This window comes from Ambystoma mexicanum, chromosome 8 (genome assembly GCF_040938575.1).
Source record: "Ambystoma mexicanum isolate Mex_15411 chromosome 8, UKY_AmexF1_1, whole genome shotgun sequence".
Taxonomy (NCBI): domain Eukaryota; kingdom Metazoa; phylum Chordata; class Amphibia; order Caudata; family Ambystomatidae; genus Ambystoma; species Ambystoma mexicanum.
This window is the reverse complement of record NC_090929.1, coordinates 356,268,702-356,285,723: the sequence shown is the minus strand read 5'-3', so window position 1 is coordinate 356,285,723 and position 17,022 is coordinate 356,268,702. Positions and strand designations below refer to the sequence as shown.

The window sequence follows — 17,022 nt, the reverse complement described above, 5'->3', positions numbered from 1 at the left end:
AGTCGGGAAGATCGCCCGCCAATGCAGTGGGACATGCTGGGTGAGAGGGTTGAATCCAATCAAGAAACGCCCAAGCAGATTCCATATCATAGAACAATCTAGGAGTAAGACCAATAGAATAAAAGTCCTCAGCAAACTCAAAGAGCATTTTGGTAATAATTTGAGACTGCACTCTACAGAGAACTCTGTTGTTATTATGGGACGCTAATTTGACCCAGTCCAGATCTTTGGATGAGAGATTTCTTAGTGCTGGAATCTGAAAAAATGAGTTCATTAAAAAGGATCTATTTATACGAGCCGGCCCATTTATCTCTGGATTACTAGACCAGCCTACTATTAGTTTCATATCCTTTGGTGTATGCACAAAGGAAGGCTCTGCCAGGTCTGACCCTCCCTGGGCAACTAGGGGAGGGGGTTCAATATCAACACAGGGAGCGCTCATCAGAGACCTAGAAGCCAAGGCAGTAAGTGTTGGCCCAGCAGTGTTATTTGGCTCAATATAAGGTACCTCCTGTGCGGCAGCGTGACCCACTGTCCCCTGGGCCTCCAGCTCAGCAGTTGCAGATATTTCCTGGATGGCCAGGGGATTCTGTAGGGACGCAACCGCTGCTTCTAGCTTGGGAGCTGGCGACCCAGTAGCCACTTTTTTAGAGGCAGTGTTGGGGAAAAAGCATTGCATCCTAGGTTGTGATTTATCAGGGCCTGTCCTTAAAGGGAGGAGAGGCATGGTCTGCACATTGCCGCTCTTCAGGGCGGCAATCTGCAGATGCCGCCTACTTTCCTCGTCTAGGTCGTATAAGGCCATTCCTAAGTCGTCATGGCACGTCTCATTTTTAGGACAAGGCCTCGTCTCCGTCACCGAGGCCCTATCAGAGCCGGAGGTAGCCACGTCGACTTTCTTGAGCCGCGCTTTGGTCTGTTTTAAGCGCTTCTGAGCTCTTAGGAAAGATTTCCTAGCTTTTCGCGAAATAAAATTCCTACCATCAAGTTCAACGGGTTCATCCTCGGGTTCTGAGGATGGTATAATGGCCATGTCAGAAGACCTAGACTGAGCATTTACCAAATCCACCAGAGTGGAGGGGCTGTCAGGCGGGGAAGTTTGCCTATCTACGGCCAAGACAGCCCCTCCTTCAACATCCTGAGGGCCTGGAGTGCGCGGAGCAGCAACAAGCTTATATACAAGCTGCTCCATCTGCAGCAGCCGCTCATGTTGGAGTTTCAAAGCCTCAACCACGTTGATATCATCCACCCCCTCTTGTTCAAATCTGTCATCCTTCACACCACTCACCACCTGTGAATAAGATCTTTGTGGATGTTCAGTCGCTAACACAACCCTGTCTGTTTGAGTACTTTGCGAGGAGGTCATGACACCAGTTGTAGATTGGACGTGGGAAGCTGCTATCTTTTCTAGAAGTGTTTCAACTTGGGCCACATAAGACGATCTAGAACGTTCTTCAGCTATAATAAAGCCCTCCATTTTTGCCATTTTATCTCTCATTAAGGAAAGCGAGCCCTGCATCTCTCTGATGGAATAGTGCGTGAGTTCGTGACCTCTATCCAGTAGGTTGAGCAAGCTTGAAATTACGGGAAAGTTAACTGCTTCATTATTAGGGGCGGGTATCCTCAACTCCTCCGGGGTTGAAGCTAGACCGCCCTCTCCTTTTGGAGCCGCAGGATCAAAGCCCTCTGATCTGGAATCGAAGGGGCTGCCACCAGCTGACTGAGTGGGACCCGTAGTCGCAACTCCCCCAGCCTTGTGGTCCTCATACAGGCAGGCGGCCCCCCCGTCGATATCTCTACATGACATCAACCCCAGCTTACTCGAGGTGCCTCCCGCATTTTCGCTGCTATATAATGGGGGCTGGTGTAGGTGAACTTGTTCACGAAATGGGAAGGAGGAGGCAGCTGGAGACGACGGGCCCAACGAAAGCCGCATTCTTCGACCCAATTCGTTAGCAATTGTGGGGGCCAAAATCGAGGTATCAGAATTGCAAGAAGACCTTTGCTGAGCCTGGGGATGAGAGCACATTGCAATCTGACCCAAGCAATACCCATAACCCCCCTCACCTAAGGCATCATTCGCCTCCTGTAAGGAGAAGGATGATTGCAGTAAGAACGAAGGCTTTCCAGCCAAGGATGGGGGCTTGGGCGAGCATAGAGAAGCCTCATGATCATACTCAAGTTTGCCCTCGCACGTCACCCCCTCTACCAGATCCTCCTGGGGGCCACTCATGGGCAATGGCATATTGCTAAGCGGAGGCGACAGAGGGGGCAGCGCGTTATCTAGGCTGTTGGACAGATGCTGGGTAATCCCTTTGGAGGCAGAACCGGATTTTCCACTTCTTAGAATGGGACCCATTTTCCCTCGGTCCACTGGCTACCAGACCAACTGTGCGGCAAAACGCAAAATGGCCGCAACCCTCTTTTAGGGTAGCGTATATAGCCGAAGCCAAACAAGGGTAGTTAAAGCCTAAGTGCCCCTCACCTCACGTCCCGCGAACCGCGAACAGCCAACAGTACTTAGGATGTACTTGGCAGGTGCGCGGCGCGGGTGCGCGAGGAAGCTGAGGTTAACAAGGCTTCCTGGGCGTCACTCGACCCAAGGGGGCGGGGCCTCCTATCCACGGGCAGGGGCCAGGCAAACTGTGTGTAACACAGAAAGACGTCCTCCAGGCGTGAAAAACGCTCCGAGCCGTAGACACCACGGCCAACAACAGATGGTAGAACAGCGCAGAGCAGAGGCGGCGCTGCAAGGAGAGTCCAGGAAACAGCGCAGACCAGTCCGAGTCCACAGCCAACAGTACTTAGGATGTACTGTTTGTCTCGCATATCTTTGTACGCAGTGCATTCGATGCTCTCGAAGTTAACATATTTTGTTGATCAAGAAGTAGACATCGAGTCTCTTCTCCCAAATAATCCCAAGCACTGGTTGCTGCGATCCGATATGCAGTTTACATGTTCAGGTCTGCATCAAATTAACAACAAAAAGTTGTGCTGGTCTTACTTTACAGGTAACCTCTCTGCAGTATGATATGATATGTCATGTATAACGCACCTGTACACAAGTGTTTCTAGGCGCAACAAGACAAGGGAGGGAAGACCGAGGGGAGGACAAGACAAACTATCTAACTAGGCCTTGTGGTGTTCAGATCGTGCAAGTGAGCCAACGCAAAGTGCATGGGAAAGTGCAATCAAGGCAGCAATGCAGGGGAGGGAGAGGGAGAAAGCAGAGGAGAAAAGGAAGATCTTGAGCTGCTTCTGGGTCTTCAGGTGGTCCAGCTCAAGTTTGAGAGAGGCAGGGAGGCACCTACAGAGGAGAGATATCTCCCCTCTACTCTTTGCCTGGAGAAGCGTCTGACCTTCAGTGAGTTGGAGGTGGCTGAGCGAAGGAAGGTATTTTGGAAGAGCGAGTTGGATGTAGTGCGGGCCATGGCCCCAGAAAGCCTTGTGGACGATGCAGAGGGTCTTGAACTTGATACTTGCAGCCAACGGGAGCCAGTGGAGAGATTTCAAGGCTGGAGAGATCCGGTCCCTGGGCTTGAGACCAAGGATAAGTCTTGCAGTCCTATTCTGGATTAGTTGCAGAGGGCGGAGAGTAGAGAAAGGCAGATTGAGAAAGAGGCTGTTGCATAGTCGAGCCGAGAGTGAACCAGGGATATGGAGACAGTGAGCTTCTGGGGGAAAAGGGAGAATACCTCTGAGGAGGTGCAGCTGGTAGTGGCCCTTCTTGGCAAGGTCAGTGGTGCGAGGAGAGAGAGTGGAGTCGAAGAGGACACCAAGGATTTTTGCCTCGGAGGAAGGTGAAGGAAGATGGCCCATGGAGGGTGGCCAGAGTGAGAGCGGGAAAGCGGGAGCAGGCGTCCTACTGAGAAGGATCTCTGTCTTACTGGCATTAAGGCAGAGATCGTTGGAGGCACACCAATCCAGAATTGCAGATAGGCAGTCAGGAATGAGCGAGAGAGGAGAGGAGGCTGAGGGGAGCCTGAAAGAGAGCGGAGTTTCATCCGCATAACACTGAAAGTTGGAGGAGAGAGTAGAGATTGGGTGGACCAGGTAGAGATTGAAGAGCCAGGGCGAGAGGATGGAGCTCTGGGGAACACCACAAGTGGTGAGAGAGGTGGTGGAGAGAAAGGACGCAAGTTGGACCTCAGAGGCTCGGTCCATGAGGAAGGAGGTCAACCACTCCAGGGCCTGATCCGTGATGCCCAGGTTCTCAGTCGATTGATGAGGATGGCGTGATTGACTGTGTCAAAAACAGAGGAAAGGTCAAGGATGATGAGGACACAAGGAAGGCTGGAGTCAAGATTAGAGAAGATTAGAGAGCAGATCTTCATGGGTGTTCAGAGCAGTTTCCATGCCTCTGGCCGCTCTGAAGCCCGACTGATGGTCATAGAGAAACCACCAGATTCAGTGTGGAGAGTTAGCTTGGAGATGACGAGCTTTTCCTAGAATTTGCCCAGGAAAGGAGTGATAGAGATCGGGCAATAGTTTGCCAGACAGGATTGGCACAAGACTTTTTAAGGAGGGGGTGCACAAGGGAGTGCTTGAGGAGAGAGGGGAAAGATCCAGTGGCGAAAGAGTGATTGCAGAAATCGTGTAAGGCTGGAGCGACAGTGTCAATGTGGTCCTTGATGGTTCTGGAGGAGTAGGGGAGAACCTGTTTGGATGACACTTTTTCAGCGAATGTAAACCATTCACTAACTTGCTGCTATTTGAAACCAGCTGTGTGTTTGGTCTATTTTTGCTGGCAGGGTCTAGGGAAAGCCCAACTTCATTGCAGAGAAATTCGTTTAGTGTAGCCATTTGTCTGATCGCGCGATGCAGAGGTGTAGTTTGGGAGTGACCTGTGCCAGTCAAGCGGGGGTGTGGTGGAGAGGAGATTTGGGGGCGCATGCTAATGTTTCGCCCCGGGCGCTAAGTTGACTAGAAATTGCCCTGTCTGCGGGCCACATCAGCGCTCCAGTGCAGCTTGGGAGCTGGTTTCTTCCCCTCGCTAGTCCACTTTAGCCGCATCCCCATGACCCCTGAGGGGTTGCACTAGGCCACATACCCCCAGGAGAGAGCACGTTGTCTCCTCTTCCTGGTCTCCATTTCTACAACCGGGCATCACAGTTAATTCCCCCATCTGTGACGTGTGAATGTTGGGGTGGAGGAGGGTTTGGGGGAGTTACAAGTCGGTCCTCGCCAACATTCTAGATGCCCCCTGTGGTGGAGACCCCATGGCGTGGGCCTACTCGGGTCACAATACTCCAAACAAGGTTTACAACCCACATCCTTATAGAACAGTGGCATTCCAACTTTTTTTATACAGAGCCCCACTTAATAAAAAATATTGATGCCAGGCCCCCTAGATTCCATATCTACTTATATTTTCCATTAAAAGCAGTCACCATACTCCTTTTTGAAGAGCCTCGCGCTTGCACCACACCCTTTCATCTTCCAGAACTTCCTTCTGGGCCCCCTAGGGGGATGCAGGGTAGCCCCACAGTTGGAAGACCACTGTTATAGAATACATGGCATCCAATTTACAAAAGGTGTCTGTGTGCCCTTATTATTGACACAACTGTGGGGAAAGATAAAGGGCTGTAAACCCAAGCTAGGTGACCCTATTTGGGCCAGGGGTTACAATCGTTTTTTTTCTTTGTTTGATCGCGCAGGGATCACTAATGGACAACCTTTTACTTTAGCTCCTCCTGAGTCTTATTTCCCGAAATCCCTCTTTAGTTGTAGAATGGCTCCTAGTAGTTTTTAGGCTTTTATCAATCCTAACCTGGCCCATTATGTTTTTGAAATAGCGAGGTATCAAACCACATGGTTTGAGTGATGCGCAGCATTGTATCGAATTCTCCTCACTACATATATATTCGATGTGTGTGTGTATATAATTAACTATGTGCAGGGGGGAGCAGTTCAATTACATAACTCTTATAATCACAAGCTAAGGACATTGTTGCCATCCCCGATAGGAATGAAGGTGACGCCCCACGTTGCTCAAATACCGCTGTGCAGTGCGGATGGGAAAGTTAACGTAATAAACACAGTACACCCATTTCCTTGGGACCAACGGAAAGTATTTGCTGAACTGTTCGGATAATTATGATGCCAAATCTTTTAAATTTGAAATGTGTTTTTAATGTCGTTTTTTTTAATGTGCAAGTCATGAGAGCAGATGCGCTATCACTCGAAAACCTGCCTTTGTCCATTTGGCATACATAGCACCAGCATCTTGGATTACATTTAAGACTGCTGCGCTTCATAGTGTCTTGTGCTGACTTGGGGAACATGTATCCCTTTTATCTAACCCATGTGACCCATCATTTTGCATGTCAAATCCTCCTGGCTGTTTTCTGTGTTTAGCCAACAACTCAATTTCCTTCTTCAGTTGTCTTGTGTCATTGTTTGTGCAGCAGTATATGGGGAGAACGACGGCTATTCATTTGGTCTTGCTGTGAAAAAGTGTTCAATACAGTGTATTAGCATTTACAAGACACAAAAACAAGGCTTGGCATAACCTCAAGTTTGAAGCTTGTGGTGTTAGGTTGTGCTTTTATTTTGGTATAATGCTGTGCCACATACCCTGAGGTAAATGGGTAAGGCACAACAGTTAAGCCTACAGAGTTCCCCCCTGGTCTTGGGATTCGAAATGCACACAGTGCACACCGGACCAACTGAAAATACAGCTGCTACTTGCACATCTCCTTCCTCGGCCATGTGTTAATATACAGGATGTTTGTCAGTCACGCATCTGGTCTCCTCCTTTGACAATGACTGTTTCATATATTAAACAAAAAAAATGCTTTACCTAGAGCTGTGGCTGCTGCAGGGATTTGGACCTGACTTGTGTTCTGACTTGATCTGATTTGCCTCTAGGGTTGGGAGGATGGCATGGTGGGCATGAGGAAAGGAGGAAGACGGCTCCTCATCATCCCGCCGGCATTGGCGTACGGCTCTTCGGGAGTGGCTGGACGCATCCCCCCAGACTCAACGCTTGTGTTTGAGGTGGAGATCAAGAGGGTGAGTGTCTCCCTGAAATATTTATCGTGTGCATGTCCAGCCTTCCGAAGTATAGCAAAGTGTCTCATTCCCTATGGCTTCCCATTCTGGTCTCAGTGGCACATGTACATGAACATTGTTTTTAACAGAATATTTATTGCATCTTTCTTTCTATATATCAAAGGCAACAACAACAAGTCAAATCAAATGCTCAAATAATCAAGAAGAGGTGTAGCAAAAACATAATGACATACATATTATCTGTTCTGATGTGGATGGGGAGATGAGGGTAATAAAGGGTAATAACTTCAAACATCAAAGTGGGGCGTCCAAGTGCTCATAACTTCCAAAATAAATGCGTGCCAGATGCCGGCGCTCAGCGACCAAAACCCCCCATAACCAATGACATTGGTCCTCCGGATTGCGTCCATCCACAAGCAGTGTCCCTTAATTACAACAAAAAAGATTTCCCTTGGTGGGGTCCTATTTTCGTCTATATTTAACTAAAGAATCACAAGGGTCGATGTAATGTTCTCCTTGGCGCAGATGTACAATGTTTTGTCCACCACATGTGAAGCGAAGGGGCTTCTGCCTTTCTTCTATGTTGGGCAATGGTCAATTTAGCCGCTGTGAGCAAGTGGTTAGACAATACTGAATGAGGGGCCCCAATTGTAAAGATTGCTTGATCGTCCACATCTCCTAATAAAATCACCAGGGGGTCCACGGGAAGCCTAATGCCCATAATTTGCTGAATTAGAGTAATAATAGCAGCCCAATAGAGTTGAATGATGGGGCAATGCCACCGTATGTACACCATTTGATTCGAGCTCAGCATATCCCCCCCACCCCCCCTGCACCCCCCCAGCAGCTAGGAGAGACCAGTGTATATATAGCATATAAGTGGTCAGGTATAAGATACCAGAGAGAGTATTGTTATGAGAGTTTTCCAATATGGTGCTACACGTGGTTGACCTAGAGGCCCTTCTCCACATAGTTCCCAAATGTGATTGGGACCGTGTGACCCAAATCTTTTTTCCAACCCCTCATATAAGCCTCCAGTTCGGGACCCTAGGGCAGGAAAGTTTGAGCAACGCCAGCTTCTCAAAAGGACACGCATCCCTTCCTCCCCCACCCTAGCCCCAGAACGAAACACTTAGAGTCTCAGTTGTGCATAATGGAACCTCTCAAATTCCGGTAATCCAAAAGGCGTTTTACACTGTTCAATGGTGAGTGGGGTCCCCTCGTCATGTAGATGACCCACAGTCTGCAGACCACCCTCCTGCCATCTGAGGTAATCTGTTAGCCTAGCCACAGGTAAATAATGGGTTATGAAAAACCGGCGTTTTGTGAAGGAGGAGTAGTGAGGCGAAAACCTATGATTCGCCCTATCCTAATAGATTAAGGTGACCGAGGTCAGTGAGCTGAAGGGAGCATGGGGAGGGAAGCCAAAGGGATACCCAAACCTGCCTGTTCGAACTCCATCCAACGCCTAACAGGTAGAGAATCTAAAAAAATCAAGTATCATAGATATCTGAGCCGCCGATAAGTATTGATGTATATTGGGTACTGCCACACCACCCGGCCGCTTCGGGCGGGCGAGAATCGTCCCAGACACACGGGGCGGGGGGCGGCTTCCTCTGCCAGACGAAATTCCAAAGTGTAGATTGCAGTGTCTTAAGAGTGTGAGACTGGAGTAGCACTGGGAGAGCCTGGAAAGCGTACAATAACCGAGGGAGCATGTTCATTTTAATGGCAGTGCACCTCCCAAACCAGGATATCTCGGTGCATTTGGCACCGCTCCAGGTCATGGTAGCTTTCACGGAAGAGAGTCTGAAGTTATGATGGATAAGAGAGTCATGGGAGCTTGTGAGGTACACTCCCAGGTATTTAAGTCTATCCTCCTCCCACCTGAATGGGTACGTTTGTTGCAGATATTGGAGGTTTGTTCGCAGCATGGAAATATTTAGCGCTGCCGATTTATCGCAATTGATAGCATATCCCACAATCCCACGGAATAAATCTAATTCTTCAGTGACTGCAGGAAGGGTAGTTGGGGAGGGGGTGGGGGGGGGCTGGTCATCATAAAAATGTCATCGGCATAAAGAGCTACTTCTTTGTGCATGGTTGCCCCAGTATCGGTCCCAGTAATGAGAGAGTTACTTCTTACTTTTATGGCCGGGGGTTCAAGAGCCAGGGTAAACCTGACGTGTGCCTCTGTGAATCGGTATGGGTTCTGAAAGATTGATTCATTTGTATTGATGCCAAATGGCAGGAGAAATTTGCAAGAACCAGCTTTATGAAATTGGGACTGAAACCAAAAGCTGTCAAGTCTTCCGTCAAATGGGACCAGTTAATGCTGTCAGAAGCTTTAATCGCATCTAGCGACAGACTGGCCATTGGAGTCTTTCGTTTATTACACCAGTCTACAGCATTAATCACACTCTGGATATGATCGTGTGCTGGCGATGAAGAGTGGAACCTGATTGATCCCGCCCCACCAACCAAGGGAGTAAAGGGGCAAGGCAGCAAGCATACATGCATATATCGTAATTTAAAATAGCTATAGGTCTGTTTGCGGGGCAGTACTGCAGGTCTTTTCCAGGATTGAGCAGGGAGGGTACGGTGTGAGCCGCCATGTGGTGGGGGGAGATCACTGAGCCAGTCTCAAAACAATTGTTGAACAGCCTTGTAAGTGGCGCAACCAATTGGGATGCACATTTTTTGTAACAAGCTATTGAAAACCCATCCGGGCCATAGCTTGTAGGACTTCCTCCTCATCAATGGGGCACTCAAATTGCTGTCTTCTCTCCACCGTAATTATGGGGAGATAAGTGTTGGAGGTGGTGCCATTGTTGTTCAATATCTAGATCTTCAGGACGAAACAGGGAGGTGTAATAGTCAGTGAGAATGCTCAATTTGGTTGCCTCGTCAGAACAGATTTCGCCTACGAGGGACCCAAGACCTCAATTGTGATTCCTAGTTAGGAGACACTGCAACTTCCATGCTAGAATCCTATTAGCTTTTTTACTACTTGAATAGTAAAATTGTTTGGTGCGTAAAAGAGATTTGGTTGCCTCCAGCTCACCCTTAGAAATCCGCAGCTGACAGTAAGTCCTCCACGAGCCCGTCCTTTTGTATTCCTGCTCTAGGGCCTGGACCCGAATCTCAAGGATGCAGATCTGCAAGCTCAACAATTTCCGATGTGCTGCAGATAAGCAAATGAACTTGCCCCTAATTACAGCTTCGTAGGCCTCCCATACAACATCCAATGAGACCTCCTCAGTGTCATTGAGCTGAAAATACTGAATTATATGGTCCCTCACTTTCTCCTCAGCATAAGGGTCCCGCAACAGGTTATCATTGATATGTCAAGAGAGGGGGGGGCCTGAACCGCTGGCCCTGCCTGACTAGGACTGTAAGTGTAAGCAAAGCATGATCTGAATTAAGTTTATTACCAATGATACCTTCAAGGACACAGTATCTAATGTAGAGAGGCAGGAGAAAAACATGTAAATCCTGGAATAGCAGCCATGCACGTGGGAATAAAATGTATAATCTCTGTCGACTGGGTGTAAATGTCACCAGGAGACCTCCATATCCAGATCGCAAACCCCCTGGGGGAGAGAGGCTGCAGAGCGGATACATGCAGAGGAGGCTACAGAGGAGCGATTCTTTACCGGGTCCATTACAGCATTAAAATCACCTCCAAGAAACAATTCCCCATCTGCGAATTGGGCTATTACTGGGAAGAGGCAGTCAAATAAGGAGCATTGATCATCAATAGGGCCATAAATTGAGATCCACCCAAGACTCCAGATAGACCCAGATATCACCCCTCTTTGTCAGAGAGCACCCGTCTTTTGATGAAGGGCATTTTAACGTTAAGCAACATAGCGCCCTCCCGCTTTTTAGTTCTCCCAGTGGCAAAGAACTGATGGGGGAACTTACGAGAAGTCAAACGCCATTCATCAGACTGCTTAGGGGGTGGGTCTCTTGTAGGAGAACCATGTTTGGATCGCAGGTAGCAAGACGGTGGAGCTTTGCTTCCCTCTTAAAGGGGGAGTTAAGCCCCTGTGTGTTCAGGGAGACCATCTTAATAGACAACATAAATGGTAAGAGAGCATTCAAGACAACACCCGCACCCCCCTCTCCCCGATAACATATACATTTGTATAGCTCCGGTGTGGGAATACCAGAAAACGTTATCCCATTTTGAGGGATGATCAGCGGAGGAAAGTACAGTCCCCCATTTTAAACTCTTGATTGCTCCCCACAGAGAACCAATCTGAACCTTTGTGTCACATACAGATAGGTCTTCCTCTTGCAATAGAACAAAGCATATAACCGTGGAACAGATAAAACCAGAGAGAAATCCAATGGTAAATGCATGGAAAGGGCCAACATGGCCAATAAGGCCCCCAAACATGACCAAAGAGATTATAACGATCTTTTAGTCACAATGAAGAGTATATCCGATGAAGTCCAGGGGGGAATGCAGCTCGTACAAGGAGGGGGAAGTAACGGTGGCTAAAACAAGTCTGCTGAGGGTAAAGAAGGAATGCCATACGTAAAACGTCAATGACCTAGGTACCAAGTAAGCGGGCACATCCCCGCCTCGTCTGCAAGGTAAGTTGTGCCAGATCTTGGAAGATGCAGAATTTTGCACCACAAAAGGCTTACTCCGGAAATCCTCCATCTTTATTCATTGCCCCCTTCATTTGAAAAAAAAATTTACTCGTGAGGACGTCCGGGAGGTACCCCTTTTTGGAACTGGGTAGAATACCATATGTGTACAGTCAAGAAGCATGTCTGCATCATCTAGCATGCTTAAAATGTCTCGAAAAAGATCTTGGACATACGGCCTAAGCTGAGTGTCGGAGACAGATTGTGGAATCCCCCGAAGCTGGTTGTTTTTCCGTCTTGATCTGTTATCCCCATCTTCAATTTTGGTTAGCATCAACGCCTGCTGTTCTTCCAGGGAGACCAGCCTCTACTCCATATCTGATTGGCCACTTGAAAGCTCCATAACTGAGCCCTCTATGTCCGTCAGCCTGATCCCCATCGAGTCCATGCTTTTGCTAATCTCCGACATGGACCGGGATGAAATCTGCTTTACTTACTTAAATATCTTGTCTGAGCTCCATCAGCATCTCAGTTTTCAAAGTTTTGAGGAGAAGGGCAATATCCGCCTACGTGGCTGACATAGGTGCGTCGTCCTCATCCATCATGTCCGGAGAGCCCTTAGAGGGGGCTGTCTGCTGCAGCTTATGTTGGCCTGGCGTGGTCAGAAATTCTTTGATGTCCAAAGATTTAGATTTCTTCGACTTGCCAGAGGAAATGGTAGAGCCAAGAAAGTGAAGGGGTGGGAAGAGGGAGAGCCCACCCCAAAGGCTGAACTTGTGGATGCTACACAAGCTAGGTATGTCTGCCCCAGGGTGGCTTTTGAGGTGCCTGGTTGACCAACAGAGAATAGTGCCACTAGTAAACAAGGCAGAAAAGGGGGAATCTGGGATCTGCCAGAGGCGCGGGGTGATACAATACCTGCAGACTTGGCAACGCAGCAGTGGCACAATATGATCTGCATGCCTTCAATTGTAAAAGATTCTGTAGCTGCAAAGTGGGGACAAGCCCTGCAGATAGCTAGTGAGAGGCCCCGGCCGCCAAAACCGCTGTTTTGTGAATCCATGCTGCATTCGGGTTCCAAGCATAGATGAAGGCGCCTTACTTCATGTCAGGGAAGTTTACTGATACAGTAGAATGTATCTGCCCAACTCACACCATACAAGCTGGCCGTCTGTTTCATCTACGGCAGCGGGCCAGGGCCCAGCAGAGGAGATGCTGACAACCGGGCTGTAGATGCTGTATCTGGATTTTCATATATGCTCAGAGCTTGCCTTCGTCCCCCAACCTTAGGGTTTCATTGGTGGTGCAAAAATAATTCAAGATGAACAGCTAGGAAGGAAACCGTGCCAAATGCAAGGCTCTCATAGCCAAAGGCTGCCGCAATTCTTGGCATAGAGCGTCAATGGTGCTGGTTACATCCAGGCTCTAGAAGCAATTTGAACCTGGAGATGCTTTTAAAAAAAGAATAATGGGCAGCAAACAATGTGGACCTCACTCAGAGCAGGCTCCTCCACATTACACGACATCAGCGGAGGTCGGCTAAGCTGGTAACCAACCTTTCCATCCAGGCAAAGCATCTCCCTTTTGTCATCGCCGATGCCGGGGGCAGCATCGCAAATACAATTACGGGAACACTGTTCAGAAGCAAGCTTCCCCCACTGTCGGGTAGGAGTTGAATACTGCCCTCCGTTCTTCTCCGACACTGGCAAAGTTCACCCGCGGGCCAGGCAACAATGCTGCTTACGGGTTAGCCTGGCACTCCCAGGGTTCAGCCGCGTGGTCGCCCCTCCTCCACTTTGCTGATCATACGGTGCTCGAACCTGTGCTGGCCCGGAATGCCTCACTGGTCATCCCCCGCTCCTCAGCAGCAGATCAGGGGCGCAGTAGCGCATGCAGCCCTGGCAGCCCTCGCTGTCACTTCGGTCCTCTCGGCTGCCCGAGGGGGGGCAGTTCTCACCCAATGCCCACGTAGCTGCGAGTTATCCCGGGTGGTGCCATTTTAGAGAGGTCAGCGCAGAGTTTGTGATGGTGGCGGACAGCTCGACCTCAGGGTTACCTCCACACCCCACATTTGTACAGAAGTTGCTGGGGAAGGCCCTCCACCAAGCGGCTCCCTCACTGACTTTCTTTTTGGAAAGTTATAAGCCTGGAAGTGTTTTAGTGCGGGGGGGGGGGTGCAGGGTGACCCAGATGGCAGCGATGACAGTACCAGAAAAGAGGAGGCCAAACGAGATATGTTTGTATATTGATTTTGTATGGCGCGCCAAACCCAAAGGTAACTGGGCGCAACAGAGAACAGAAAAACAAGTACTTAAAAGCTTAGTTACAAGGTAAGGCACAATATAAATATGAATCATTACATCAAATCAGTTAAAGAATATACATATATACAGTCAGATTTAGTAAGATCTGTGGGTGCGAGTTGAGGCATGGTTAATCTTGGGGGTCATTAGAGCGTAGCCATGTGAGAATATTCCGCCTAAAGCTATAGTAGGATTGGTCTGTTCTAATGTTAAGTGGGAGAGCATTCCAGTATTGGGCAGCCTTGACTGGGAAGCTGTTGCTGCCTGTTATTTTTAGTCTAAATTTAGGTATCTGTAGGCAGTAGGAATTGACGGTTCTGGTGGGGTGGATTGATGTTTTTCTCACTATTCTTGCTGCCTGGTTGGGGGGGGGGGGTGCGTTAAGACATTTGAAGGCAAGAGATGCCGTTGTAAGTGAGATTCTGTCACAGATTTTGAGCCATTTGTATCCTCTTCTTTGGTTGGAGATGTGTTCTTTGGAAGGTAAATTGAGGGCAGTTCTAAGGGCATTATTTTGCAATGTTTAAAGTTTGGCCAATGATGTATTTGTTGGCTCCCAAATACAAGGCATTGCAATAGTCGAGTTTGGAAAGTATTAGGGCGTTGGCAATGATGATGCAGCTGGCGTGGGTGAGGAAAGCTCTACTTGCTCTAATAAGCTTGCACGTGTAGGCGGTAGAGGAGTTCACTTGTTTCTTTAATGTCAAGGCCGAATCATGGTGAAAGCCTAGTGTTTTCACTGCTTTGGCAACTGTAATTATATTGCCATCAATATTAAATGCCGGGTAGTTGGAGCAGAGTTTTTTTAGGTTGGCAGCGGATCCGAGGAGCAGGATTTCAGTTTTATCATCATTCAGGCATAGGCCATGCGTGGCCATCGATGCCTGAATGATGAGGTATGTTTTGTTTACCAAGGCCGTATCAGAGTCGAAATTGCCCGAAAGGGGAATTAGGATCCGAGTGTCATCAGCGTAATTGGTACATTTGACAACCAGTCTGTCCAATTTGTCAAATAGGGGCTTGGTAAAGATATTGTACAGAGTTGGCGAGACGCAAGAACCTTGGGGTACACCGCAAGCTATTTTAATGGTGTCTGCTGATGCCAATGTGGAGAAGACTCTCATTGTGCGGTTGTCCAAGAATGATTGGATCCAGGCTATGGCCTCGTTTGAAAAGTGGGCAGCCAAAGCCAGTTGTTCGCACAGGACTGTGTGATCCACCAGATCAAAGGTCGCCGACAGATCAAGGAGGAGTAACATAGCGGTGTTTCCCTTGTCATTGAGCTTGTCGATTTGTACTTAGAGATCAATTAAGGCTGTCTCTGTACCGTGCTGAGGTCTGAATCCTGATTGGCGGGCACCTAGGAGTTGGTTGGTTTGAAGATAGTGCTGGATTTGTAGGTATGCTACTCTGTCTATTATCTTGAGAAGGAACGGTACCGTGGTGATAGGCCTGTAGTTGATGGGAGTAGCAGGGTCTAGTGTTTGCTTTTTGAGGAGAGGCAAAACCCAAGACTCTTTTACGTTGCTTGGGATAGTGTTGGAGGTGAAGGATGGGTTAATCAATTTGGTTATGAAGGTGGCTAGTCCCTTGCAGCATCTTTAATTAGCTGGGCTGGGCAGCTGTCACTCTTAAAATAGGATGGTTTGAGGGGTGCGATAATTCTTTCGGGTTCCAGAGTGGAGATTTTGGCAAATTTGAATGGGTCCGGGCCTGGTGGGATAGTTGTCATAGGGTAAGTGATGAGAGGTGTCTCGTTGGGAGTTAGTGGGTCTTTTTTTAAGGAGATTTTGGTTTGGAGTGTTTTAATTTGATTTTTTAGAGCATTTTGGATGCTAGTCAGTTGCCCAAAGGATATCGCTCAAATCCTTAACCCTCACTCTCAAATGTGTAAACAACCAGGCCCCTATCTACCTAGCCTCTCGATTTTCTCAGTATATACCCTCACGGTCACTCAGATCTGCCCAAGCACACTGCCTTACGATTCCCAGATACAAGCTACAGACAGCCGGAGGTGTTCGCTTCCCTATCCTTGCTGTCAAACTCTGGAACTCACTGCCACTCACCATTAGAACCATGCCTTCCCCTACCTTATTCAAACACAAAGCCAAGCTCTGGCTATCCGCTACATCTGACCCACTGCCTTCTCATGCAATCTGATCCTCGCCACCATCTCGCCGACTACCACCTAGCCTGCCAACCTGCACTGCCTTGTATTCTACTACATTGTGATTTTAATGTGATTGATTGTAACTGTATCCATGCCATTCATGTATCTATTTGCCATATGAGATGCGCCCGTTGCCCTCGGGCCTGGTGCGCTATGCAAATAAATAAAATACAAATAAATACAAATAGTGCACCATTGTTTATCTTTGGCTATGTTGTCAGGTGGGGGCATGGGGGATTCCAGCTCCCTTAGGATAGAAAATAATTCCCTGGTGTTGGAGCTTGCATTGCAGATTCTTTCATTAAAGAGATTTTATTTTAGTAGGATTTATTTTTTGTAATTATTAGCAAAGAGTTTGTTTCAGTTTATTTTCTTCAGATGGGGTGTGTCACCATTTAGATTCTAGTTTCCTTTTTTGCATTCTTAATTCTTTTAATTTGGGGATGAACCAGGCGTTTAGGTGTGCTTCTTGTTTACTTTTTTGAAGTTTTAGAGGGGCAATGGTATCTAGTGCTTTCTTCATAGCATTATTGTAACTTTCTACCAGGCACTCTGGATGCAGGTTATCCGGAAGAGCATTGATGGTTGGTATCAGTAATGGCAGGAGATTGTCTGGAGTTATATATTCTTTTTGCTCAAGCGGATAGAGGTGGTGCCATAATTTTCTCTTTGGTAATTTGTTTATTAAGAGATAATGTAAAGTCGATAAGGTAGTGGTCTGTCCAAATTTGAGGGGTAGTTTTGGTGACGGTGGTATCACAGTACAAGGTAGCGACCCAGTCCAGAGTCCTTCCTTTGTTGTGGGTTGGGGTGAGCACTTTTTGGGTTAGGCCATGTTCAGCTAGCATAGTGGCTATAGATTGTGCTGGTTTGTCATCAGGGTCATTAAATCCTAGATTCAAATCTCCTAGTAGTAGGATTTGTGACGACTCT

General features: G+C 48.0%; 1 protein-coding gene across 6 annotated transcripts in view; it reads left to right on the top strand.

Annotated features, from left to right (window-relative positions):
* FKBP15 (FKBP prolyl isomerase family member 15) overlaps positions 1-17,022 on the top strand; it is a 2,419,492-nt gene that overhangs the window by 497,803 nt on the left and 1,904,667 nt on the right. For all 6 annotated transcript variants that reach the window (XM_069609812.1, XM_069609811.1, XM_069609809.1 and 3 more), the window contains exon 9: positions 6,871-7,014. In XM_069609812.1, coding sequence (XP_069465913.1) covers positions 6,871-7,014 — 144 coding nt within the window. The remainder of the gene's footprint in view (positions 1-6,870; positions 7,015-17,022) is intronic.